Source organism: Octodon degus, unplaced genomic scaffold (assembly GCF_000260255.1).
Source record: "Octodon degus isolate 3935 unplaced genomic scaffold, OctDeg1.0 scaffold00107, whole genome shotgun sequence".
Classification (NCBI taxonomy): domain Eukaryota; kingdom Metazoa; phylum Chordata; class Mammalia; order Rodentia; family Octodontidae; genus Octodon; species Octodon degus.
Window position 1 is genome coordinate 7,577,083 of NW_004524683.1, and position 1,939 is coordinate 7,579,021.

Genomic DNA, 1,939 nt, shown 5'->3' on the forward strand with positions numbered 1-1,939 from the left:
AACCTAAAATAAAGCAACATAGATAGCCTAACTCCATCTCAAAAAGAGGGACCAAGCAAGACATGGTGATACACACCTATTACCCCAGCATTCAGGAGGCTGAGGCACAAGGATCACCATGAGTTCCCAGTCCACCCTGGGCTACAAAGAGTTCAAGGCCAGCCCTGAGATGCGTAGCAAGACCCTGTCTCAAAAAGAACATCTTCAACTACACAGCGAGACCTTCTCAAAAAGGAAAACACTGTACTTGAGTATGAGCAAGAACTGAAAGGGCATTACCCTCAGATCTAGACCCAAATGAGCTCAGAATCTTAAGGTAGACTCAGAATACTCTACTTTTCTGTGGCACTGGGTAAGTGACAAGAGTAAAACAGAAAGCTGCTAGTTGCTGTTGTGGAGCCTTCCCTCCCCACAAAGGATCCAACCTAAACTGCTCCTTGGCTTTTTACCATACCACTTCCACCAGGAAAATTGAGGCTACAGTATATTACTTTCTGGTGAAGCTACAAACAGGACAGAGTTTATTAATCTTGTTCAATATCTGGCACATAGTAAGCATTCACTAAAAGCTTACTAAACACGTATAATCCCAGCACTGGGGAGGCTGAGGCAGGAGGGATGCCAAGAGTTCCAGGCCAGCCTGGACTACACAGTAAGACCCTGTCTCAAAAAATAAATAGGGGTCTGGGATATTGCTCAGTTGAATAAGCGCTTGCCTGGCAAGCGCAAGGGCCTGAGTTCAATCACCGGCTCTGCTAAATAAATAAATAAATAAATAAGAGACCTGGCATGCTCAAGGTCCTGAGTTCGATTTCCAGTCCCCAAAAAAGAGAGAGAGCGAGAGAGAGAGAGCGAGAGCGAGAGCGAGAGAGAGAGAGAGAGAGAGAGAGAGAGAGCGCACTTACTGAACATATAAAAGAAACTCCTGGGGGTGACTATAAAATCTCAGAAACCAAATCCAGGGTTCCTTTCTTCCCAAACAGCCTTGTATTCCCAGCTTTCCTATCCCGTTGGGTACTCACCACTACCTCAGGCTGCCAATCTTCATCATCAGAGGACCTACCCTCTGGTTTTCTCTTGGCCAGCTGGCTGGGAGCTAAGCTCCTCCTCTGTAAAGAAGGAACAAAAATTAAGCACCTGCAGGAATTCTGAGGCCTGGGCCCATCAGACTCAGACAAAGGGTTCTTCCCAGACACTCTTAAGCCCACACTTACCATCCTGGACCCAGAAGCAGAATATGTTAAGTACCCATGTGTCAAAAGTCAAAAGCACTCAGCAGCAGGGAATGTGTGTATTAAGGGCACTGCTACATCATCGAGAACATGGGCTAATTAAAGAGACTACGGATGGCAAGAATCCAACCAGGCGCGGGAGAATGGCTTCCAACTGAAAATGTCGGTCGCCAGAGAGCCAAGGCAAGAGACAAAGCCAAAGAGGTAAAATTCAGGCAGAAACAAGTGAGTCTAGGATGGGTGGAAAGGCTGAGAAGTAGGAATGGTCTCGGTAGGGTGAAGAGGGGCAAAGGTACAGGCGGAGGGGTGGGAAATTACAGTAGGAGAGAGAAGTGGTTAAAGCCGAGGCTTGGGGAGGGCGAGGAGCCAGAAACCGGAGGGAGATTTCCCAGGGAGGGAGAGCGGTTGGCAGCCTGGACTAAGGAAGACCGAGGAAGGTCCACCAAAAAGTGGAGGTGCTAAGAGACCGGACGAGGGAGAGTCTGAGGTCCACACAAGCGTCCCTTAACCTTCCTCTTTCGAAGGCGCGCGTTAACAGCCGCCAGGCTGAATTAATCGAACTTCCCGCCACGTCGCCGGCGCTTCACCTATTGGCTGCGTTCGATGTAATCGGCGTACGTGTGTTCGCTGGGCCTGGCTGCTAGAGAGGCGCCTCTGCCCATTGGGAGGTGGGGCTGAGGCCGTGGGACTAGCGCCTGCTGGCGGAG

At 49.8% G+C, this 1,939-nt stretch overlaps 1 protein-coding gene across 1 annotated transcript in view; it reads right to left on the bottom strand.

Annotated features, from left to right (window-relative positions):
* The window catches only part of Rad54l (RAD54 like), a 32,080-nt gene extending 30,346 nt beyond the window's left edge, over positions 1–1,734 (bottom strand). Inside the window, exons 1-2 of the mRNA XM_004639174.3 lie at positions 1,215–1,734; positions 1,023–1,109 (exon numbers count right to left, since the gene is read on the bottom strand). Coding sequence (XP_004639231.1) covers positions 1,023–1,109; positions 1,215–1,217 — 90 coding nt within the window. The 5' untranslated portion in view covers positions 1,218–1,734. The remainder of the gene's footprint in view (positions 1–1,022; positions 1,110–1,214) is intronic.
* Positions 1,735–1,939: the final 205 nt, after the last annotated feature.